The 25,860-nt window shown below is 41.1% G+C and overlaps 1 protein-coding gene across 1 annotated transcript; it reads left to right on the forward strand.

Annotated features, from left to right (window-relative positions):
* Positions 1–11,407: 11,407 nt before the first annotated feature.
* LOC117509326 (zinc finger and BTB domain-containing protein 16-A-like) lies at positions 11,408–24,021 on the forward strand. Its single transcript, XM_034168988.1, has 3 exons — positions 11,408–11,453; positions 18,855–20,042; positions 23,925–24,021. The coding sequence occupies exons 2-3, from the start codon at positions 18,949–18,951 to the stop codon at positions 24,019–24,021; spliced, it is 1,191 nt and encodes a 396-aa protein (XP_034024879.1). The 5' UTR covers positions 11,408–11,453; positions 18,855–18,948.
* The last annotated feature ends 1,839 nt before the right edge of the window (positions 24,022–25,860 follow it).

A 25,860-nucleotide genomic window follows, 5' to 3' on the forward strand; every position in this document is an offset into this window, starting at 1 on the left:
GGTTTGGATGAAGTAACTAATGAAAATAACTCAGACAGAACAATCGGAGAGAAAGAGTCTAACCAAATACCGGCATCACTGAAAGCAGCCAAAGATAACGATACGTCTTTGGGATGGTTATGAGTAATTTTTTCTCTAATAGTTAAACTTTTGTTAGCAAAGAAAGTCATGAAGTCATTACTAGTTAAAGTTAATGGAATACTCAGCTCAATAGAGCTCTGACTCTTTGTCAGCCTGGCTACAGTGCTGAAAAGAAATCTGGGGGTTGTTCTTATTTTCTTCAATTAGTGATGATTAGTAAGATGTCCTAGCTTTACGGAGGGCTTTTTTATAGAGCAACAGACTCTTGAGACGCCATTTCCTCTCCAACTTACGGGTTATCTGCTTTAAGCTACGAGTTTGTGAGTTATACCACGGAGTCAGGCACTTCTGATTTAAAGCTCTCTTCTTTAGAGGAGCTACAGCATCCAAAGTTGTCTTCAATGAGGATGTAAAACTATTGACGAGATACTCTATCTCACTTACACAGTTTAGGTAGCTACTCTGACTGTGTTGGTATATGGCATTAGAGAACATAAAGAAGGAATCATATCCTTAAACCTAGTTACAGCGCTTTCTGAAAGACTTCTAGTGTAATGAAACTTATTCCCCACTGCTGGGTAGTCCATCAGAGTAAATGTAAATGTTATTAAGAAATGATCAGACAGAAGGGAGTTTTCAGGGAATACTGTTAAGTCTTCTATTTCCATACCATAAGTCAGAACAAGATCTAAGATATGATTAAAGTGGTGGGTGGACTCATTTACTTTTTGAGCAAAGCCAATAGAGTCTAATAATAGATTAAATGCAGTGTTGAGGCTGTCATTCTCAGCATCTGTGTGGATGTTAAAATCGCCCACTATAATTATCTGAGCTAAGCACTAAGTCAGACAAAACGTCTGAAAATTCACAGAGAAACTCACAGTAACGACCAGGTGGACGATAGATAATAACAAATAAAACTGGTTTTTGGGACTTCCAATTTGGATGGACAAGACTAAGAGTCAAGCTTTCAAATGAATTAAAGCTCTGTCTGGGTTTTTGATTAATTAATAAGCTGGAATGGAAGATTGCTGCTAATCCTCCGCCCCGGCCCGTGCTACTAGCATTCTGACAGTTAGTGTGACTCGGGGGTGTTGACTCATTTAAACTAACATATTCATCCTGCTGTAACCAGGTTTCTGTAAGGCAGAATAAATCAATATGTTGATCAATTATTATATCATTTACCAACAGGGACTTAGAAGAGAGAGACCTAATGTTTAATAGACCACATTTAACTGTTTTAGTCTGTGGTGCAGTTGAAGGTGCTATATTATTTTTTCTTTTTGAATTTTTATGCTTAAATAGATTTTTGCTGGTTATTGGTAGTCTGGGAGCAGGCACCGTCTCTACGGGGATGGGGTAATGAGGGGATGGCAGGGGGAGAGAAGCTGCAGAGAGGTGTGTAAGACTACAACTCTGCTTCCTGGTCCCAACCCTGGATAGTCACGGTTTAGAGGATTTAAGAAAATTGGCCAGATTTCTAGAAATGAGAGCTGCTCCATCCAAAGTGGGATGGATGCCGTCTCTCCTAACAAGACCAGGTTTTCCCCAGAAGCTTTTCCAATTATCTATGAAGCCCACCTCATTTTTTGGACACCACTCAGACAGCCAGCAATTCAAGGAGAACATGCGGCTAAACATGTCACTCCCGGTCTGATTGGGGAGGGGCCCAGAGAAAACTACAGAGTCCGACATTGTTTTTGCAAAGTTACACACCGATTTAATGTTAATTTTAGTGACCTCCGATTGGCGTAACCGGGTGTCATTACTGCCGACGTGAATTACAATCTTAACAAATTTACGCTTAGCCTTAGCCAGCAGTTTCAAATTTCCTTCAATGTCGCCTGCTCTGGCCCCTCGAAGACAATTGACTATGGTTGCTGGTGTCGCTAACTTCACATTTCGCAAAACAGAGTCGCCAATAACCAGAGTTTGATCCTCGGCGGGTGTGTCGTCGAGTGGGGAAAAACGGTTAGAGATGTGAATGGATTGGCGGTGTACACGGGGCTTCTGTTTAGGGCTACGCTTCCTCCTCACAGTCACCCAGTCAGCCTGCTTTCCCGGCTGCTCGGGATCTGCCAGGGGGTAACTAACGGCGGCTAAGCTACCTTGGTCCGCACCGACTACAGGGGCCTGGCTAGCTGTAGAATTTTCCACGGTGCGGAGCAGAGTCTCCAATTCGCCCAGCCTGGCCTCCAAAGCTACGAATAAGCTAAAGGTGATTCAGCAGAAGGAGTGCTTTAGTTAAGGCACGTAAAGATTACACTGGGAAACAAATCGTAATCTAGATAACTAGATCAATCTAACTGCGCAGATTAAACAGCTAACAGATACAGAAAAACACCGCTGTGCTCCGGAACAGGAAGTGATACAATACCACAGTGAGAGCCAACCACCAGTAGAGGCAAACTGATGCTGAGAATGACAGCCTCAACACTGCATTTAATCTATTATTAGACTCAATTGGCTTTGCTCAAAATGTAAATGAGTCCACCCACCACTTTAATCATATCTTAGATCTTGTTCTGACTTATGGTATGGAAATTGAAGACTTAACAGTATTCCCTGAAAACTCCCTTCTGTCTGATCATTTCTTAATAACATTTACATTTACTCTGATGGACTACCCAGCAGTGGGGAATAAGTTTCATTACACTAGAAGTCTTTCAGAAAGCGCTGTAACTAGGTTTAAGGATATGATTCCTTCTTTATGTTCTCTAATGCCATATACCAACACAGTGCAGAGTAGCTACCTAAACTCTGTAAGTGAGATAGAGTATCTCGTCAATAGTTTTACATCCTCATTGAAGACAACTTTGGATGCTGTAGCTCCTCTGAAAAAGAGAGCTTTAAATCTCCGTGGTATAACTCACAAACTCGCAGCTTAAAGCAGATAACCCGTAAGTTGGAGAGGAAATGGCGTCTCACTAATTTAGAAGATCTTCACTTAGCCTGGAAAAAGAGTCTGTTGCTCTATAAAAAGCCCTCCGTAAAGCTAGGACATCTTACTACTCATCACTAATTGAAGAAAATAAGAACAACCCCAGGTTTCTTTTCAGCACTGTAGCCAGGCTGACAGAGTCAGAGCTCTACTGAGCCGAGTATTCCTTTAACTTTAACTAGTAATGACTTCATGACTTTCTTTGCTAATAGAATTTTAACTATTAGAAAAAAAATTACTCATAACCATCCCAAAGACGTATCGTTATCTTTGGCTGCTTTCAGTGATGCCGGTATTTGGTTAGACTCTTTCTCTCCGATTGTTCTGTCTGAGTTATTTTCATTAGTTACTTCCTCCAAACCATCAACATGTCTATTAGACCCCATTCCTACCAGGCTGCTCAAGGAAGCCCTACCATTAATTAATGCTTCGATCTTAAATATGAACTATCTTTATTAGTTGGCTATGTACCACAGGCTTTTAAGGTGGCAGTAATTAAACCATTACTTAAAAAGCCATCACTTGACCCAGCTATCTTAGCTAATTATAGGCCAATCTCCAACCTTCCTTTTCTCTCAAAATTCTTGAAAGGGTAGTTGTAAAACAGCTAACTGATCATCTGCAGAGGAATGGTCTATTTGAAGAGTTTCAGTCAGGTTTTAGAATTCATCATAGTACAGAAACAGCATTAGTGAAGGTTACAAATGATCTTCTTATGGCCTCAGACAGTGGACTCATCTCTGTGCTTGTTCTGTTAGACCTCAGTGCTGCTTTTGATACTGTTGACCATAAAATTTTATTACAGAGATTAGAGCATGCCATAGGTATTAAAGGCACTGCGCTGTGGTGGTTTGAATCATATTTATCTAAAAGATTACAATTTGTTCATGTAAATGGGGAATCTTCTTCACAGACTAAGGTTAATTATGGAGGACCAATTTTATTCACTTTATACATGTTTCCCTTAGGCAGTATTATTAGACGGCATTGCTTAAATTTTCATTGTTACGCAGATGATACCCAGCTTTATCTATCTATGAAGCCAGGGACACACACCAATTAGCTAAACTGCAGGATTGTCTTACAGACAAAGACATGGATGACCTCTAATTTCCTGCTTTTAAACTCAGATAAAACTGAAGTTATTGTACTTGGCCCCACAAATCTTAGAAACATGGTGTCTAACCAGATCCTTACTCTGGATGGCATTACCCTGACCTCTAGTAATACTGTGAGAAATCTTGGAGTCATTTTTGATCAGGATATGTCATTCAATGTGCATATTAAACAAATATGTAGGACTGCTTTTTTGCATTTGCGCAATATCTCTAAAATTAGAAAGGTCTTGTCTCAGAGTGATGCTGAAAAACTAATTCATGCATTTATTTCCTCTAGGCTGGACTATTGTAATTCATTATTATCAGGTTGTCCTAAAGGTTCCCTGAAAAGCCTTCAGTTAATTCAAGATGCTGCAGCTAGAGTACTGACAGGGACTAGAAGGAGAGAGCATATCTCACCCATATTGGCCTCTCTTCATTGGCTTCCTGTTAATTCTAGAATAGAATTTAAAATTCTTCTTCTTACTTATAAGGTTTTGAATAATCAGGTCCCATCTTATCTTAGGGACCTCATAGTACCATATCACCCCAATAGAGCGCTTCGCTCTCAGACTGCAGGCTTACTTGTAGTTCCTAGGGTTTGTAAGAGTAGAATGGGAGGCAGAGCCTTCAGCTTTCAGGCTCCTCTCCTGTGGAACCAGCTCCCAATTCGGATCAGGGAGACAGACACCCTCTCTACTTTTAAGATTAGGTTTAAAACTTTCCTTTTTGCTAAAGCTTATAGTTAGGGCTGGATCAGGTGACCCTGAACCATCCCTTAGTTATGCTGCTATAGACTTAGACTGTTGGGGGGTTCCCATGATGCACTGAGTGTTTTTCTCTTTTTGCTCTGTATGCACCACTCTGCATTTAATCATTAGTGATCGATCTCTGCTCCCCTCCACAGCATGTCTTTTTCCTGGTTCTCTCCCTCAGCCCCAACCAGTCCCAGCAGAAGACTGCCCCTCCCTGAGCCTGGTTCTGCTGGAGGTTTCTTCCTGTTAAAAGGGAGTTTTTCCTTCCCACTGTTGCCAAGTGCTTGCTCACAGGGGGTCGTTTTGACCGTTGGGGTTTTTCGTAATTATTGTATGGCCTTGCCTTACAATATAAGGCGCCTTGGGGCAAGTGTTTGTGATTTGGCGCTATATAAATAAAATTGATTTGATTTGATCCCATTACTTGATTAATCGCTAGCATACTCGATTACTAAAATAATCAATAACACACACAAAAACCCAATGTTAAATTATAAAAATCTTATAACAAAAACCAACATCTAGAACAACTGGACAGTTATTTATCTTTAATTCTCCCACAATCCTTTGCGCTCCTATGACATCACCATACTGCTGTCTCTCCTAAAAAAAAAAAATCTGACCAGTGAAAATGCCCCCCTTTCTTCCTTCTTTCTTTTTTTTTTTTTACCCCCGCCCTATTAGTTTGTTTGTCTGTGTGTGTGAACATCATGTAACCCACAATTTTTCACATAGTTATTTTTTTTTTTAAACAGAGGATTCATATCCTGATAGGCAAGAACTGATTCAGTGTTCAAAGTTAAAGGTAGGGATAATGTTGAAAAAATTTACAAAAATCCCTATCTCTAACATTGAATTTTCAAAAAGTCATACCTCTGACAAAAAAAAGATTAAATTCCTTTCATATTTGAGAGCCTTATGTAGGATGGTATCCTTTATCACCTGACAGTTTGATCCAGTGCTAATCCGGATTACAGAGTCTGGCCATTTAAATGTAACATTGAAAACCCCATTTTACATTGCATCTTAATCAAACGTTCCCCAATCACTGAAATGTTACAAAAAGGAAGACTTGTTAAATTTGTGTGATAATTCAGCTCTTGATATTTCATTTCGTATTAATGTTTCTATAAAAGCTAACACATAATGAGGTCCATAAATATTTGGACAACGCTGGCAGCATGATCTGGGATGCGATGAAGTTAAATAATTTTACAGTGAAGTGGAAACTTTCAGATTTAGTTTGATTCTATACCAAATCTTTTGAATTAACAGTATTAACAACTATTTACTTTTTTAAAATGTAATATAGATTATAGTGTAGATTAATTTTGACTTTGTGAGGAAAGTACTTTTTTAAATATTAATACAGGCCGGAGTTTTCTTTGTATTTGCACTAAAAAGTCAAAGCAGGTCAGTGCCTTCAATGCTTTTATTTGTATTTTTAAAAAAGCTTTTTATGACGTTACTACACTGGATTATGGTCTCAGTAATCAGTTGTAGTAGTTTGTTCACAGCCTTGATTATTACTGCACAGTCTTGATTTATGTCCATTTAAAATGTAAAATCTTTTGACATCCGCAAAACTGCACTGACACGATACCGCCACTAGGTGGCAGTGAAAGGATCGTTGTCATAAAGGTTTCACAGCAAGCAGGTTATTCTAGATGTTCGTGGACATTCTCCGTCATCCAGGTCACGGAATGTAAGTAGTGAGTCCGGTCAACTGGACTGGTTTACTTCTTTGAAAAAGGTTTCACTCTTCATCGGTTATTTTGGGTCAGAAATGTTCCACACGACGCGAGCAAACAAGTGTTCCCCCAAAATATGTTTGCCCACGAATAAAGTCAACACTTCCAGGCTTCAATTTCAAAATGTGATCAGCGGTTCGGGCTCTTAAATGTCTCCTCACGTCCGTCACTTTGTGTCAGTTGTTAAAAACGCGTCTGTTCCACCGCGAGCACGATGCTCATCCGTCAAGTTATCCGCACACGGGCCGACCACAGCGGAAGTAAAGACGTGTGACTTTCAACATAAAGGTACGGGCTTCTGGCAGGACTCGCGCGCCACCGATGTGTTTGACAGGTGCTTCAGTGATGAGGCCCGAGGACACGCCTATACTTCACCTGGTTGCAGCAGATAGATGGCAACTTTGGAGAACTGGGAACAGACTGGTTCTCTGTCACAGTGATTGCCATCCAGGACCTGTGGTGTGATGGATATGGTGACGTGCAACATCACCACATGATCCCTGATCTAATGTGAACCTATGTACGTGAACTTGACCTTAACTGTGCTCCACAGATTTTAATATAACCATAGCATGACCCAAACCTCTTTGCTACTCCACAGACCATAATCCAAGCAATAAAAACCCGATCAATAAACCAGCAAACTTTGTATCCTACACCATGGATCTTACTCTAATCCTAACACTTAATCCTAATCCACACACTTTCAACATAATGTAGTTTAAACACCAAACCATATTCCACACACTATGTTTTCCGGATTACAAATCACATCCGTCAAAAAATAGAAATCACACCGAAGTACAAGTTGCACCTTTTTTCTGTATGTGAAACTCACTTTGTAGCACAATGTTTCCCCGGAGGCGGAGTTCAGCAAAAAACAAGAACTGAGTGAAGTACATGTGCACGCCCCAGCCTGTGCTGTTACTTAACATGAGAACTTTTGAATTCTAAAATAAGCAAAAAAAAAAAATGCACTGGACAACATGTTATTTGATGCAGTTTGAGGGAAAAAAATGTCAGTTGGACGAAGGCTGCTGGTTAACAGTGATGGAAAGGCCACAATCAAAATGGTGACAGATTTTTTTTTTTTTTTTTAATCAACTCTGTGTGATTTTTATGGAATGTTGTATTGGACTTATTATTATTCATGAAGGCACAATTTTTCAGTATATAAGTTACACTGGAGCAAAAGTCGCAGGACCAAACTAGTAAAAAACGGAACAAAAAACAAACTGGAGCACTGCGCACGTAGAGTGCAAACCTTTGCCAACACTACTTTCCAATTCCAAAAATTTTTACCTTGCAAAAAATTTTCAAGGTCAGAGTCTTATTAGAAGTGGTTTTTCATGAGATAAATATAATACAAACTATAGATCAAAAGGTCTTTTCAATGTTAATATCAAATATCCCCTAAATCGGCAATACGAATCAGATACGGATCAAACTTAGTCTGTTCATAGAGAGAGACAGTTTGCACCTCATTGTCACAAATGAGAGTGATTGGGGCACTTTTGATTGAGATATAATGCAAATGTACATCAAATGGGCTTTTCAATATTAAATTCAAATGTCCACAAAATCCACAATCTGGATCAGATCCGGATAAAACTGTGTTGGGTGATAGTGAGTGTCAGTCTGCACCTCACTTTCAAATATGAGAGTGATTGGGGCATGTTTGATTAAGATATAATGTAAAATATACATAAAATAGGGTTTCAATGTCAAATTTAAATGGACTGAAAATGAGATCTGAATCAAACTTTGTCTGTTGATAAAGGATACCATCCTACATGACGCTGTCAAATATGAAAGAAATTTGATCATTTTTGACAGTTATGACTTTTTGAAATTCGTTCAATGTGAAGGAAAGGGATTTTTCCAAGACTTTTCCTGGCTTTGACCTTTAAAATTGAATCAGTTCTTGCCTATCAGGATATGAATCTTCAGTAAAAATGTCATAATGATATATGTTAAATTGTGGGCTACAGGCTGTTCACAAACAAACAGGGCCGAGAACCAGTGTTGCCACAGTTACTTTGAAAAAGTATATGATTACTGATTACTCCTTGAAAAAGTAACTTAGTTACTTTACTGATTACTCAATTGTAAAAGTAACTAAGTTAGATTACTAGTTACTTTTTTAGTTACTTTCCCCAGCTGCCGACAACAACTCACTTTATAGTCACCCTTTCTTGACTTCAATGAAAATAAATACTTGTTTTATAAAAAGTAAAATAAAGACCTCTTTCTTGACCTCATATTTAACTGTTGACAGCACTGTAACAGTAAAACTTGCAATTTCAAACCTACATTGTTTAGAAATGTAACTATTAAATTCTAACTCTCTAACATTTTACTTGTTGAAATTATTATTATTTTAAGCAATATTAGTAGTTGTAGTAAAAAACGGCTTCAACACTGGACCTTTAATCTAGGGGTGTTGTGGGGGAGGGGGGCACATCCTTGCCCCACGCCCCCATTCCATCTAGATTCGCCCCTGCTTTGGCGTTTGAGCACAAAGAATGGATAACATTTATTTATGTAGAAAACAGGACCAGATTTACAGGTAAGAAAGTTTTATTGCGTTTTCACATCATGTGGTCCTCAGAAAGAGAGGTTAGGTGCATTTGAGTGGAAAATAGTGTTAGTTGTTGATGCGTCGCGGAGGATCAGCTGTTTTTAACGAGACGATACGGAGCGGCTCAGCTCAGAATTCTAAATAAAGGAGGAAAAAAAGTATAAAAATGTCTTTGTAAAGCTCAGTGCAGGTGTGCTGATCACCGCGCTTTAAGAGGTGAGGACGAGTCGAGCAGCTGCAAAAAACCGTGGATGAAAAGCTCACAGCTCACTGAAAGTGGGCAGTTCAGTCGAACCCCGACCTCCTGCCCACGGACCAAGTTTAATGCTGCTGTCGACCCACAATGAAAAATAATAGTAACGCACAGTGACATGGAGAAGTAACTTTAATCTGATTACTGATTTGGAAAGATTAACGCGTTAGATTACTCGTTACTAAAAAAAAGTGGTCGGATTAGAGTAACGCGTTACCGGCATCACTGCCGAGAACATAACCTCCTCCAACCTCGTTGGCGGAGGTAACAAACCTGAACCTTATTATGACAACAACACTCCAAAGACGACACTTCTGACTTGAAGCAGGCAGAAATATGTCGCATGTTCTGCACCTCATGTGATACCCCTCCTTGTCCACAGAACTGGTAAATACAGTCGGCGACCTTTGACCACCACACAACATTCTTTGGAAAGGTGTAACATGGCGAGGTGTCTGTGAGTGTCACGGCAGCACAATGACCTCTGGGAAGCAGAGTTTGTAAGAACAGGATGTACTCACCTAATTAAAGTTGACAAAGAAAATAGCTGCGTCTATTTCAGTCTGTCTGTTCCATTCAGAGCTTTATAATCTGAGTGTTTAGAAAAGACACAATGAGACAATAAAACCTGGACATTTTCCTTTGAGCGTTTACAGTAACACTGGAGAAAAGAACTCTGAATGTTCTGGTGCAACGTGCACTAAGTCCTACTGAATGTTCCCTTAAAGGACAAAAAGACACTTAGATGTTTGAGGACGACGCGGACAAAAACATAAACGCATTACATGATTACTGCAAACCATTTTCTAAAACATGCAGCAGTGACGGGGAACACTTTTTTCCTGACCTTTCTCAAGTTTCTTTAGTATTAAAAACAAACAAAAAAAAAAAACTTGATACTTAAATGTGGATTATGAAACTACTGAAGATTCTTCACTGCAGCACCTGAACGCACCATTAGGAATAAATGATCACAGAACTCACTTTGCAGTTTTGGTTTTTTGTTTGTTTGTTTGGTTGGTTGGTTGTTTTTTTGTTGTTGTTGTTGTTGTTGTTTTGCACAAAATGCTATGTGGCCTTAAGAAGTGCAGAAACATCAGTTAACTTATACGTGACGTTTTGAGTTTTATCAAGTGGGAAAGGCCGGAAACAGGGTTTTTTGTATTTTGATTTTAAACCATTACAAATAACATGTACGATGACCCTGTGTACAAGTCTCAAACAACCCAGTTTCTCTGTATTATTTGGCTGAATTCCTTGTGTTGTTGACGGATAGAAGGCACTGAATTACCGGTTTTTCAGGTAGGTCCTTAAGTCCAGCTAAAAGTTCTCCAGTTAAAAGAATTATGTTGATTAGTCATTCAAAAGCTTTTAAAAAATAATTGAATCCATTTCTGGAATTTGTTGGAGGGTTTCATCTTACTGCATCTAAATCAGCAACTCTGAAATCTGCATGGAAGGAAAACAAATAAATCCAAACTGTGACTTATTTTTAAATTACTTTATACAGAAATGAAGTAGACATTACACTTGATCTAAATAATCTGATAAATGTTATGTCCGCATGAACAAAACTGAGTTTGAAAGTTTTAGTCAAGTTATACATCAACTTACTGACATATAACTTGGGTTAAAAACGTTCAGTCTGCAATATCAAATAGGCTGGTTGTCCTTTAATAGATAAAGAGGAATTTTCGTGCAACAAACATGAAAATAAATAACGTTGCAACATTTGTGTGTTAAGTGGCAACAGCGTATCTCATTGTTTTTCAAGCTACTGAGACGATATTATAAATTATTTTAATGTCTATTGTATTGCAATCTCGACATTTTTTTAATGTGGTCGTTTGAGACGAGCGGTGTTTTTATTGTGAAGGGCCCAGCCGGAAGCTGCCATGTGTGCGCGCGCGCTGCTGTCGGCGTGTTGACGCTGGGCTCCGGGAGGCAGCAGTGAGTTTGATGAAGCAGCGTGGATGATGAGGACGTCAGAGGTAAAGTGACAGCTCCTACTTTCATTTCTTTCCTTTTCATCAGCTCAATCTCATCCAAAAAGCGACACTTTGCACCTGATTCTGTCTTTATTTTGACGTTTGACGGCGCGCTGTCACAGACGTGCGCAGAAGTTTCTCACGCGCGGTTTGATTCCGGATTCTGCAAACTTGATTCTGTTCCACACTTTATATCAAAGCTTCTGAATTCTTCTTCTTCCTTCTCTTTATTTTTTTCCTGCCTCAGACGTTTCCTGAAGGTCGATCTGTCCGCACCTGATGCGCTCAGGACGCACGAGTGCGCGCGGATCCGCACGAGCGCACGGCCGTCTGCGCAATTACGCGCTTCATTTTCACCCTCTAATTGCCTTATAAACTTAAGGTTTTTTTTAATGTATAGATTCTTTTTCTTCTCTGAAGATCACCCAGAATGAAGCAATTAGCTCGCGCTACCTGTGGCACGCGTCCGTGCGCGGACTGATTGGACCCGTTATGTATGCAGTCCTTAATGCAGGACGTGACGCGCACGCACGCCTCACCTGTCAGGGGAAGTCCGCAGAAAACGACCTGCCGTCTGTCCGCGGCTGGTAATGGAAACTAGAAGCGCACTCGGAGCGCGCATGTTGGAGCGCGCTCTCGCGCCGAGGCGCAACAACCCGCTCCGGACGTCAGACTGTCGAACCCTTTGTGACAAAACAGCTTCACAGCCTGACAGCTGACTTTCATTCAGGGGAAAGCTTGAAACTGGAACCAAATGCTTTAAAAACAAAAAAAAACAAGAAGCATCCAGAATCCACATCTGGATCCAAACACAGAATATGGAGAGACTGGAAAAAACTGAGCAGAAAGTCAAGAAAACCAAATTTTAATTGATCTTGAAAATTTGGCTGGACATGTGGCCCACACTCCGTCTGTTATCTTCACCAATGAAGTTGGGCAGAGGTTATGTTTTTGCCCGTTTGCTTGTTTGTAAACAGCCTGTAACCCACAATTTTTCAGATATCACAGGTCCAAAGCCAGTCAGGAAAAATCTTGGAAATTGAAAAAATCCCTGTCCTTTAACATTGAACAAATACAGTAGTGTTCAGAATAATAGTAGTGCTATGTGATTAGAAAGATTAATCCAGGTTTTGAGTATATTTCTTATTGTTAGATGGGAAACAAGGTACCAGTAGATTCTCACAAATCCAACAAGACCAAGCATTCATGATATGCACACTCTTAAGGCTATGAAATTGGGCTATTAGTAAAAAAAAAAAGTAGAAAAGGGGGTGTTCACAATGATAGTAGTGTGGCATTCAGTCAGTGAGTTCGTCAATTTTGTGGAACAAACAGGTGTGAATCAGGTGTCCCCTATTTAAGGACGAAGCCAGCACCTGTTGAACATGCTTTTCTCTTTGAAAGCCTGAAGAAAATGGGACGTTCAAGACATTGTTCAGAAGAACAGCGTAGTTTGATTAAAAAGTTGATTGGAGAGGGGAAAACGGAAAACAACCATCAAAATGGATAGAAGAATAACCAGAATGGCAAAGGCTCACCCATTGATCAGCTCCAGGATGATCAAAGACAGTCTGGAGTTACCTGTAAGTGCTGTGACAGTTAGAAGACGCCTGTGTGAAGCTAATTTATTTTCAAGAATCCCTCATAAAGTCCCTCTGTTAAATAAAAGACGTGCAGAAAAGGTTACAATTTGCCAAAGAACACATCAACTGACCTAAGAGAAATGGAGGAAATATTTTGTGGACTGATGAGAGTAAAAATTGTTCTTTTTTGGGTCCAAGGGCTGCAGACAGTTTGTGATACAACCCCCAAACTCTGAATTCAAGCCACAGTTCACAGTAAAGACAGTGAAGCATGGTGGTGCAAGCATCATGATATGGGCATGTTTCTCCTACTATGGTGTTGGCCTATATATCGCATACAGGTATCATGGATCAGTTTGGATATGTCAAAATACTTGAAGAGGTCATGTTGCCTTATGCTGAAGAGGACATGCCCTTGAAATGGGTCTTTCAACAAGACAGTGACCCCAAGCACACTAGTAAATGAGCAAATCTTGGTTCCAAACCAACAAAATTAATGCCTCGCAGATGTGAAGAAATCATGAAAAACTGTGGTTATACAACTAAATACTAGTTTAGTGATTCACAGGATTGCTAAAAAAAGCAGTTTGAACATAATAGTTTTGAGTTTGTAGCGTCAACAGCAGATGCTACTATTATTGTGCCCCCCTCCCCCCCTTTTCCTACTTTTTTTTTTTTTTACTAATAGCCCAGTTTCACAGCCTTAAGAGTGTGCATATCATGAATGCTTGGTCTTGTTGGATTTGTGAGAATCTACTGAATCTACTGGTACCTGTTTCCCATGTAACAATAAGAAATATACCCAAAATCTGGATTAATCTTTTTAGTCACATAGCACTACTATTATTCTGAACACTACTGTATTTCAAAATTCAAAACTCTGTTTTATAAAGATCACATTTCTTTCATACAAGCGAAGCGGTGCAAAGTTCGCTCTTATGGGAGATGAAGGCACAAACTGGAAATGGCACCAAAAATATGCCCAATGGAGAAAAAGCCACAAACTGGCCAACACAGTCGTAAAAAGCCACAAACCAATCGTAGATGAAGCCGCAAACCAGAAATGAAGAGCTTCACTCACTCATGTCGCGACATATACATATTACTTGCGAGCGTTATGTAGAATGGTATCTTTTATCAATGGATAAAGTTGATCCAGATTACTGATTTTTGTTGCCTTTTAAATTTAACATTGAAACCCCATTTATGATATTTTGTTCAGGTGATGACAAAGAAAAAAAAAATCCAACTGCGCCATCTGTTTCATCCACCATGAGGACCCTGTTGCCTGCGATGCCACTTCCGGTTTGCTTCCGTGTCGGTCAGTCGCCGGTGTTACTATTTTTTTCCTCAAACTTTATTACATGTATATCAGCACCACCAGGTATAAAAAGCCAGCTAATTTTTTTGTTTCTTTGTTTTTGCTTAAATTTTAATTGTTTTGGGCACTACGTAGTTTGAAATCCGAGACATGTTTTGGTCGGTCGCACATCCGGGTACTTTGTCTGTGAGGTGTTTAGCAGGCGTGCTCAGTAACAGCGGCGAGTCCTTGTTTAGTGTGGTCGTGTGTTGACGCTTTCCCTTGCTTGTCTTGTAAATTTGTTTTGTTTTTATGTGCTGTTTTTAACTTTATTGTATGTGTATTTTATCTTTAGTGAATCTTTGGCTGGCTGGGCGGGGGGTGGGGGGGGTCGGCTGCTGTACGCCTCCTTTTAGCGTTTAATCTGCTGTTTTGTGTGAGACGGCAGCACACCTGCACTGAGCTCACGAAGATATTTTTACGCTTTTTTTTTTAACTGTGAGCCGCTGTGTGTGTCTCCTCACTAAAAAGCAGCTGAAGACATCACGACGCGTAACAGCAAATACGAGCTGCTTTTTTCCACCAAATGCACCTAAAGTCTCTTTCTGAGGAAGACGACATAAAAAAAACCAAGATTAAAACTTTCTTACCCTGTCTATCTGGTTGCATTTTCTGCATAAATAGATGTATCCATTCTTCTGCTTAGACAGCAAACCAGGAGTGAATCCAGGGGATAAGGGGGGCGGGGGCGCGTGCCCCCCCACCAACACCCGAGGTTAAAGGTCCACTTTTGAAGATATTTTTCATACTACTATTACTTATAACAATAATAATAATTTCAACAACGAAAATGTTTAGAAAGAATTGAAATGCTAGAAAAATGTTAGAAAGAATTTAATAGTTACATTATAAGGGCCTCTTCACACATAGTGCAAAGTTTGGACAAAGTGTGCACTTAGTGCGCATGACGCAGGACTCATGTGCAAACTGTTGTGAAAGCGTCCCTGCCTCTAACGCCTCGTACACCTGTTTGCTACAACTATTTGCGCACCACAAGCGGCCTGGATTACAGATGTGCGCTGTGAGAACCCATCGCACTCCTTCATGGCAGGTGTCGGCCAAATTTCAGGTGACACACACGAACATCTAACACCGCTCGCATGGCACTTAGAAAATAGGGTGGCGACTTGCAGTCTTCACACAACAGCAGACTGCAGAAGACCACTGTCATACTGGCAGAGAAATCTAAGTTCCACATGACGGTTGGCTTTGGTGTGTGCGCTGAGAACTTACAGGAGATGTGGCTATGACAGAAGCAGCTGTGGTGATCTGTCATTCTGGACATTCCAGCTAGACAGCACCAACTGTGTTTGGACAGACATGGACTAACAACTGTCCACTGTGAGGCACGTGTGTCTGATTGCTGTATTTATGTGGACATAAATAAAAACATATATCATGGTGGCGACAAGCTGCAGCCAGCGAGCACGCGCACGGAGTGGACACCGACAGCCCCCCCAGGTTGAAATGGACCGTTAGATCGGAACATGCAGCGGGCAATCTGACCGTCACATCACCCACATGAGCTCTGTTCCACATGATGCGGGGTCTGTGCTAAGGCACACCATCCACAAGACACGCTTCAGCAGGACACACTGCAGCCGACTGGACATGGACATGATCAGAGCACATTGCTTTTCATTCATGTCATTTCAGACTTTATGTCAGTGACCATGGGTCATCACCAGAGGTACAGGCGGATATATTGTATTGCTCACTTGATAAATGCGGTGTTTTTATATGGTGTGTGATTTAATTTTTTTTTTTTTTTTTGTAATACTTCCATGTCCTTCCTGATATGAGGCATTTTCCCACAGCCTTCACAGAACAGCAGCTCCGTAGCTCAGTGGTAAAGTCGCTGACTGGCAATCAGAGCTTTTGAAAGGTGCAAATTCGCGTCTGGGGCTGTGTGTTTTTTTCTTTTTTTTATTATTCCACATAAGCAGCGCGATGTGGTTCCACATGTCAATCAATCAATCAATTTTTTTTTTATATAGCGCCAAATCACAACAAACAGTTGCCCCAAGGCGCTTTATATTGTAAGGCAAGGCCATACAATAATGATGTAAAACCCATCAGCTGGTACCAGCTGGTTTTATTTCCTTCACATAAGCGGCACCATGTGCTGCACCTGGCACTGTTCCTGCTCAAAGGACACCGGTGCATGCACGAACTCTCGCACCGGGTTCGTGCACACCTGCCCGTCGGCGCAATGTTTCATGGTGCGCTAATTTCAAACTGTTTCGCGCTGTTTCACCATAATTGACCAGACGTCGACCAAATTTCGTACTATGTGTGAAGGGGCCCTAAACCATGTTGGTTAAAAATTGTAAGTTTTACCATTACAGTGCTGTCAACAGTTAAATATGAGGTCAAGAAAGACTGAATTTATTTATGTTCATTGAAGTCAAGAAAGGGCAATTACAAAGTGAGTACTGGCAAACGGGTTATTTTCATGTTGAGGTAACTAATAAACTAATAAAGTAACTAGTAATCTAAATTAGTTACCTTTAAAATTGAGTAATCAGTAAAGAACTAAGTTACTTTTTCAAGGATTAATCAGTAGTTGAATTACTTTTTCAAAGTAACTGTGGCAACACTGCCGGTGTCCCCACCCATTCCAATTCAGAAGCTGAAGAGTTTTAGTTAAAAAGTCTGAAGGACATAAATGACATGGTGAGATGGTGAGGAGCTTCCAGGCATGTGAGAGACAAATAAAGAAAAATGCATGAAATGGTGGGGGGTCAAAAGGGCCCTGGTGGGGAATTCTGGGAGGGGGGGGGGGGGGGGGGGCACAGAAGCTTAAGGTTTTTAGCCATGCTAATGCTCCCCACAGCCATTTTACTGAAAAAAATTCTGATGGACCTAAATGGCATGGTGAGATGGTGAGGGACTTCGCTCAGTGTTGAAGACATAAACATTATTTACTGTTGTTGTAAATTACATTGATCATTCAATAAATCTATTGATCTTGAGAATACAGAAGTATCTGTTCTTGATATTCTACTTAGCAATGATTTTCATGAATACCTTTAATAAACCGATATGTATGTACCATTAATCGTATCAGTCCATTTAAAGTACCTTCATTTCAAGACCTTCATGCACCCAAGCAATGTTGAACTATGGTGTATCACATGCAGTCGACATCAGTCAATCAATCAATCAATTTTTTTATATAGCGCCAAATCACAACAAACAGTTGCCCCAAGGCGCTTTATATTGTAAGGCAAGGCCATACAATTATTATGTAAAACCCATGATTGCATGATTGACCAAGGCTTTGTCTTAGTTATATTATCTTAATCAAACGTGCCCCAATCACTCTCATATTTGAAAGTGAGGTGCAGACTGACACTCACTATCACCTGACAAAGTTTGATCTGGATCTGATCTGGATTGTGGGTTTTGTGGACATTTGAATTTAATATTGAAAAGCCCATTTGGTGTACATTTTAATTTATATCTCACTCAAAAGTGCCTCAGTCACTTTAATTTTTCTGTTATGGATTTACCTGCACCATCTAAATTGAACAGAGGTTCCACTTTTATGTCTGTCTTCCAGTTATCAGTCGGAAACCAAGTGCCAAAAAGCAAAGACAAATTGTGCACAGCAGATATAACCAATGTTCTGTGAAAATTATCTGAAAAAGAATTTAGAAGAAAAAAAAAAAAAAACTGACAACACCACAAAAAAGATTAAAGTGCATGAACTAAATAATCCTCCTGACATTTGATCACATCTAATTTAGCTGATGAAAAGTCACTTCTAACAGGACTTTGGCCTTGAAATTTTTTCCAAGATAAAAATTTGTGTAATTGGAAACTCATGTTGGCAGGGAGGTTTGCGCTCTACGAGTGCAGTGAACTAGTTTTAACAAGATTCAACAGAGCTGAGTGTAATTTGATTTTCAAGGAAATTAGAAGACTTGGTAGAGGATAGGGAAGTGTAGGCTGAGCTTCTTGGTCAACTGCCACTGCGACCTGTAGACGGAATAAGAGGCTGATGAATGAATGAATGTTCAGTAATCAGAATAGTTGTAAAAAACTGATAAAGTAAAAAAAACAACAACAACAACAACAAAAAACCAACAGCAAAAAACATCCAGAACATACAGAGGTCTCAATCAGCAGCGGGAAAGATTCTCATTTATACTATAGTATTTTTCTTTCCATGGAGCTTAAAGGGGTTCAGTTGAAATCTTTTTGATAACTTGTTTTAATTTTGAACAAAATGGTAGATTTTGCCATGAAAAACAAATTTCATGGGAATGCTTGATAGTTTTTTTTTTTTTTTTTTGCTAGGCATCACATGACCTAACTGATGAAAGTCTGTTACATCATGTGATCATGTGATATATTATGATTTCTGCATCAGTAAATGAATTTCCTTTGAAGCTGTGTTGTGGGTTTGACAAAGGTAAATTAATGACCCTCTGATTTCTTTTCTTTCCCCACAAGAACAAACCTGCAGCCAACTGAGGGCAAGTGAAGAAGGTCAAACACCTCATGCGTGGGTGCCGCAGAGGTCCGAGCGGATACCGGTCAGTCAAACATGGGTGTGCTCCAGCTTCACAACCCCACTCACTCCAGCATGCTTTTGCAGAGGGCCAATCAGATGCGTCTGACTGGCACGCTTTGTGATGTCATCATCACTGTGGACGGCCAGGAGTTTCCTGCACACCGCACCGTGCTGGCCTGCACGAGCAAAATGTTTGAGATCCTGTTTCATCGCAGCAGCCTGCGCTATGCCCTGGACTTCTTGTCGCCCAAGACCTTCCAGCAGATTCTGGAGTACGCCTACACCGCCTCCCTACAGGCCACAGCGGAGGATCTGGACGACCTGCTGTACGCTGCAGAGATCCTGGAGATCGAGTATCTGGAGGAGCAGTGCCTGAAGGTGCTCGAGACCATCCAGGCTGAGGAGAGCGAAGCGGTGACCATGAGGAACCACAGCTCTGGAGACCACAGTGACCACAGCCGGGCCAGACACTGGAGACACGTGTTGATGTCCAAGAAGCATTCCACACAGGACGGAGCCAACTGCACCACTCCGGCTGCACTGCACCACTTGGCTCTGTACCACATGACGGACTGCAGTTCTCCTGCACCGCAGGCTGACGGGACTTTAGAATCCAGCCCCAAGTTGAACACGGACATGGCGGGTTCTCAGCAGCATCAGCTCAGTGCAGCATTGTCCCGGATCTCATCCCTGGACCCAGACAGAAGTATAAAGACAGAGATTATGCAGGTGGACAGTAGTGCCAACAGCTGCAGCAACAGCTCCTCCAGCGCATCAGACCAGCCCAGAGACGAGGGTCCGGGGACGCCCGTCAGGGGCAGCGTGATTACCAGCGCTCGAGAGCTGCACACGGGTCAGGAGGACGGAGGACAGAACGCAGCCGACAGTTTCTCTGAGACCACAGAGAAACATCTGGCCTCCATTTACTCTGTGCCCTCCAACCACTCGGTGGAGGGGATGCTGCCCTTGTCAGTCTCAGTGGCCCCATCCTTGGGTGTGCCGCTGGACCCCTACAGCGGACTGCTGCATCAAGGCCTGCTCCACAGGGAGCTGCTCAGCAGGCTGGGCCACTTCGCAGCAGGAATGAGGCACGAGGGCTCGCTGTCAGGCCAACACTGCTGCGCAGAGTGTGGACTCCAGCTGCACAGCAGACAGGCCGTGGAGCAGCACAGGTAACGCACGGCAACGGTGCTAAAAAATAAAATAAAATAAAAATCCAGACAGGCTGTGGAGCAGCACAGGTAACGCACGGCAACAGTGCTAAAAAATAAAATAAAATAAAAATCCACCAGACAGGCCATGAAGCAGCACAGGTAACGCACAGCAACGGTGCTAAAAAATAAAATAAAATAAAAATCCACCAGACAGGCCATGAAGCAGCACAGGTAACGCACAGCAACGGTGCTAAAAAAAATAAAATAAAAATCCCCAGACAGGCCATGAAGCAGCACAGGTAACGCACAGCCGGTGCTAAAAAATAAAATAAAATAAAAATCCACCAGACACGCCGTGGAGCAGCACAGGTAACGCACGGCAACGGTGCTAAAAAAATAAAATAAAATAAAATAAAATCCACCAGACACGCCGTGGAGCAGCACAGGTAACGCACGGCAACAGTGCTAAAAAAATAAAATAAAATAAAATAAAATCCACCACACGGCTGTGGAGCAGCACAGGTTACGTCACAGCTCAGAGCGTCGAAAGTTCAAAAGTCAACTTGAAAAGTAAAAGTAAAAAAAACCACAACTTACATTTGCGTCCTAACAGTCCTCAGTGTACCTCTCTGATGCTTTATCAGTGTTCAACAAGTTCACAGCAGCGCAGTGAACGTGAATGAAGACAGAAGCTCTTTAAGACACGCTCCTAAATGTGATGAGTGTGCACGTCGCTCGTGCGCACACCAGCTCTCGCTCCGTTTTGCAGACAAACGATCACAGGACAATTGTTTGTTTTTTTTTCCTTTTTGTTAATCAGATGACAGATCATTGTCCTGAGGACTGGTCAGCACCGGGTCCTGCTGCGCACGGAAGGATGACTGAGCAAGAGTTTCGGTGGGAAAGTGTCCATTATGCTCTTGTCATTCCATTGAGGCATCAGGCTGAGCGCGTAAACACACAAACAGCAGTTCTACAAAAACTTTGTGCGCGTAACTCCCCCCACCTCCGTCTGGGTTACAATTCCATCTCTTCTTCCCAAATTCACTGCGCAACTCTTGTTCCTTTTTCTCCTCTGGAATCGGTTTCAGCCACACGCGTGTGCGAGAATGTCCAGGTTGACTTATGTTTCTTCTTTTGTTCAATTAAAAAAAAAGATTGGGGTTGAACGTTGACCGCGTCAGCCTGCCGACAAGCGGCAATGCGCGCTCCCACCAGAAGCGTCGCGTCAAAAGCCGAGCAAAGTGATGCTTCTGACGCCTCTAAAAAGCAACGTGTCTCCCGGCTCTGACGCTTCCAACGTGTGAAAGGCCCATTAATCTGCAATAATGAAGCCTGAAATAGCACTGATCAAATAATGAGGATAAAATCTATATCGGATTCCTGATCGGGATGCACGTCTGATTTCGATCAAGTCTGAATACCACGCGATTGGGCCCGATTTCCGATCACGTGATCGGATCGGGACATCCCTAGTTTGAGTCACATGTGATGAAATGGTACTTGCCTTTTTGTGTCTGTAACTGTGTGGTGTTCATCTTTGGATCCTCAGCAGATGTACACGGACATGTGGCAGCGTTCCCATGCCAATGACATGAGATGTGATTATTGCTTTCATAACCAATTAATTATGTAATAGGCCTCATTTGTCATGTGATTGTTGTAATAGTTATTAATTGTTGGTATTATTATCATATGTATGTTATTATTATTGTTATTATTAATAATAATATTACTATTATTATTTACATGGTATGAGACTGGTTTGCAACACAGGCAGATTGTGTCTTTGAGCTTGGTGGGCCGGTCCCATATGTGTACTGGGCATATGACCTGTCGGGACGGTGCCTTGGCGCAGTGCGAGTGACACGTTTTGTTTGTGCCGCCATGCCAACATTCCTGCGTTTCGCCCTGGGTTTGCACCAGCATTCATTCGTGTCTGCCAAACGTGTTGTCCCTTCCAACGTCAGCACAGTGTTCTGTGGTTCGATGATTCAAACTGTTTTGCGCTGTTTCACCGTGATTCAACCAAATTCGCACTGTATGTGGAGGGGCCCTTAACATCTTTTTGCTGGTGTGTGTGTGTGTGTGTGTGTGTGTGTGTTGTGTGTGTGTGTGTGTGTGTGTGTGTGTTGTGTGTGTGTGTGTGTGTGTGTGTGTGTGTGTCTGGACAAGGTAACTCAAAAATGGCATGATGGATTTCCTCAAACTTCTTGGCAATATAATTTGCATAGATCCTTGAGGTCATTAGATTTTGGAGTATTTGGCCAAATGTCAACGAAAACATGAGTTGAAAAAACACTTTTGTATATCTCAATCAATCAATAACATATATATTGCTAAAAAAATATGTGTGTTTGATTGGTATAAATGACTTCACAATGAAGTCACACAGAAGTCATGCGGTGAAGTCATACACAGTCAAAAACACTGTTACAGACATACGTATATTTACTCGTACGTTTGTATCGTGGAGTATTGAGCGTGCAGGGTGTGCATCCGCCCTCTGATGCCTTTCATTGTATTATTTACAAACATTTTATGATGCTATTGTGTGCAAAAACTTGTTTGTGATTGGTGTTATTTTGTCTTAAAATAAGAAACGTGTCAACCAGTCCACATCCAACTACAGGAAAAGAACTGCCAATGAAACCCACAACATGTGCACGATGTGAACAATTACCGTATTTTCCGGAGCATAAGTCGCACCTGCAAAACCCATATATAACGCACAGTTTTTTATGTCTTGTCTTTAATTTGGGATTTTGTGCGTTGCTATAGTGTACTTTTATTATTGACATTTATTCTTTTATTATTGGAGTTTATTTTGTTAAATACTTTGATTCCTGAGAAAATCCTGTATAAAGAGTTAGTATTATTAGTAGTAGTAATGAATGCATGATTTTTTGGGGGAATGTAAAGCACACCAGAGTATAGATTACAGTACCACCCATTCGTGTTAAAATAAATAAGCGCAACTTGGACTCCAGCAAATACGGTAACCTAATTTATTCAGCCTGTCACCAGCGCCATTAAAAATTCAAAACGGGCAACAGAAAATACATTTTCAGACAACGTGCTGATTGTTACCTAGAAGAGTTTAACCTCCACAACGTATTCGTTTGGGTGAAAGACTTTAGCTATTCTTCTTCACATATCAAACATCTGCTGTCACGCTTAAGTTGTAGTTTTACACTTAAAAAAAAAAAGTGTTTTCTACTATTTAAAACTCCAAATCTCTCTTCCATGCCTGCCTGCCAGCTTCGTGCACTGTGCCTGTGTGTCAGTAGTTTGTCTTGTCATCAGTTTCTATGATAACCTACTTTGGCGTGAGTTTTTTTTTATTAATATTAAATATATTTATATATTGTAAGAAGAAGACATGTATGATAAATGAACTAATGTTCTCATTATAACACGTGTGGTGTATAAACTGTCACTATATAATGCAGTTATAGTGAACAGAGACGTTCTGAGGCATGAATTCATCACAACTTCATAAGTGTAACTATGAGGCACTTTGTTTGGGGTTAACTTATCCTTATCACACGTTTTCCCCTTTAAATGTTCTGTAACGTCTCTGGATTTTTTTTTATTTTGTTTTGTTTTGTCTTTTGTACAGAAATCACTCTCTGACCGTTGAGTTCTGGGTTCCAGCGGCAGGCGGGATGGTGGTCTGGAGCTTTAGAGTCCTGAGCATTACGCAGTAGTCCAGACCACCCTGCTCCCTCGTCTCTGGACACTTTGTTTTATCGGGAAAAACCTGATAAATCCTTGATGTGTACAATCTGAGTGCTAACCTGTTTACAAAATTAAAAAAATGCTTTCTCAATCTAATTTTGTTGGCTTCATTAGTGTGCTGGATGTGGGTGCACGGGTAGCGGGGTACTGGGTCCAGGACCACATCCGCCATACTGTGGAACTGGCCTTCACCTGCTGGGATCAACACTGAGGCTGGATTACATACAGAAAAGTGCATCATGTGGTGAAAATCTTGTAGATAATGTTCCCTCACAATGCCGGTGATGCTCCTCATCGGTCTCCCTATGTAACCGTTTGTTTGACACAAAGTCATTTAACTGAAACCTCTGAGCAAACCCACTACCAAAGACATCAAGCAGTGGCCTCATTTATCAAACAGCACATGTACATAAAAAAAAAAAATATATATATATATATATATATATATATATATATATATATATATATATATATATATACTGTTCACACGCACAGCTGCAAGTAAAATACTCTATAAATCACACTCTGCTTTGAATTGCGCACAGATTTCTCTGCCTCATTCTCTGCCCTCGACACGCCCACATTCAACGCGGCGAAATTTAAAACATACTCATGAAACCTAAAATGTGCATCACGACTTCAGAGGGGAAAGCAGGAAAATCACACACACACTCGTGCTGAACAATTAGTTGAGTAACTCGATAATTCAGTTACAAAAAATGTTCGAAGCAAATTATTTGCCTTGCGCTTTCGTTTAAACGTTATAGTACATATGCCAGGCCAGTGTGGTGTCGCTGTAACGTCCCCAGAAAAAAACAGAAGAAGACTAAAGCAAGCCCATAACCGTGTAAAGACTATCCAAAAGCTACCGCTTTCCAATGCGACACACAGAGGTAAAATAAAGTCTTTAAAGAGAAAGAGGGTCCACACTGATCATCTGAATAGACTGCACACTTAAAGGGAAGCAGTGTGTTTGTCTATTTTAATAAACATGGTCTGTTTGACGTGGGGAGTGACTCAGCCGGCTGTGAGGGCTCAGCACTGCGGTCACAGCTCCGTCCCGGCCACACTGACCAGATCCTCTCAGCAAAAGTCCACTCTTTCTTCTGTGTTTTACTCAGACTCGTATTGAGTGTTTCACTTTTTAATTTTCACTTTTTTTGGGCAACACACAAGGCTTCCAAACACTATAACTTAAATTAAATTAAAAATAAAAAACCATCCCATCGCCATTTCAGCAAAATGTCACCACTGGCGCATCAACATTGTGCCATTGCTTAGGAAGAACCCTGGACTATTGATGTTGCTTAAAAACACGAAAGTAATTTTATCCGGATCCAGCAGATCCCGAGCAGCCGGAAAGCAGGCCGACTGGGTGACTGTGAGGAGGAAGCGTAGCCCTAAACAGAAGCCCTGTGTACACCACCAACCCATTCACAATTTCTAACCATTTTTCCCCACTCGGCGACACACCCACCGAGGATCAAACTCTGGTTATTGGCGACTCTGTTTTGAGAAATGTGAAGTTAGCGACACCAGCAACCATAGTCATTTCTCTTCCGGGGGCCATCTGGCCAATTTTCTTAAATCCTCCAAACCGTGACTATCCAGGGTTGGGACCAGGAAGCAGAATTGTAGTCTTACACACCTCTCTGCAGCTTCTCTCCCCCTGCCATCCCCTCATTACCCCATCCCCGTAGAGACCGTGCCTGCTCCCAGACCACCAATAAGTAAAATCTATTTAAGCATAAAAATTCAAAAAGAAAAAATAATATAGCACCTTCAACTGCACCACAGACTAAAACAGTTAAATGTGGTCTATTAAACATTAGGTCCTCTCTCTTCTAAGTCCCTGTTAGTAAATGATATAATAATTGATCAACATATTGATTTATTCTGCCTTACAGAAACCTGGTTACAGCAGGATGAATATGTTAGTTTAAATGAGTCAACACCCCCAAGTCACACTAACTGCCAGAATGCTCGTAGCACGGGCCGAGGCGGAGGATTAGCAGCAATCTTCCATTCCAGCTTATTAATTAATCAAAAA

Source organism: Thalassophryne amazonica, chromosome 4, assembly GCF_902500255.1.
Source record: "Thalassophryne amazonica chromosome 4, fThaAma1.1, whole genome shotgun sequence".
Taxonomy (NCBI): domain Eukaryota; kingdom Metazoa; phylum Chordata; class Actinopteri; order Batrachoidiformes; family Batrachoididae; genus Thalassophryne; species Thalassophryne amazonica.

What these genes read in the sequence shown, in the direction of transcription:
- LOC117509326 (XM_034168988.1), top strand. Translation starts at nt 18,949, where the DNA reads ATGGGTGTGCTCCAGCTTCACAACCCCACTCACTCCAGCATGCTTTTG. An exon ending in GGCCAACACTGCTGCGCAGA is followed by an intron (nt 20,043 to 23,924) that starts GTGTGGACTCCA and finishes TGGCTTCATTAG; the next exon opens with TGTGCTGGATGTGGGTGCAC.